General features: G+C 65.9%; 1 protein-coding gene across 1 annotated transcript in view; it reads right to left on the minus strand.

Moving 5' to 3' along the window:
* Positions 1-308, minus strand: part of LOC104621696 (collagen alpha-1(VII) chain-like) — a gene marked incomplete at both ends in the record, with an annotated part of 7905 nt that overhangs the window by 6665 nt on the left and 932 nt on the right. Inside the window, one exon of the mRNA XM_010288241.1 lies at positions 123-158. Coding sequence (XP_010286543.1) covers positions 123-158 — 36 coding nt within the window. The remainder of the gene's footprint in view (positions 1-122; positions 159-308) is intronic.

Below are 308 nucleotides of genomic sequence, written 5' to 3' on the forward strand. Positions count from 1 at the left end.
CAGAGAGCACACGGTGCATCCCCCAGCTGGGAGGCACAGGGGTTCTGGGGGCACTGTGCCACCCGGAGCGGCCCCTCAGGGCTGGGAAGCACCCCATGCCCCTGGGACCAGGGGACACTTACCTTCTCCCCTTTGGTGCCAGAGGACCCCTTGGCTCCCTGCAAAGACACCAAGCCACTGGGAAGCGCTGGGTGGTGGGTGACAGGGGCACGGGTCTCCCCCAACAACAGCATCTGCTACCCCCAGCATCCACCCCCCAGCCCCTCATATGCCTCCTACTCACGTCTTCCCCTGGATCTCCTGGCTCC

The sequence above is a fragment of the Phaethon lepturus genome, unplaced genomic scaffold, assembly GCF_000687285.1.
Source record: "Phaethon lepturus isolate BGI_N335 unplaced genomic scaffold, ASM68728v1 scaffold27095, whole genome shotgun sequence".
Taxonomy (NCBI): domain Eukaryota; kingdom Metazoa; phylum Chordata; class Aves; order Phaethontiformes; family Phaethontidae; genus Phaethon; species Phaethon lepturus.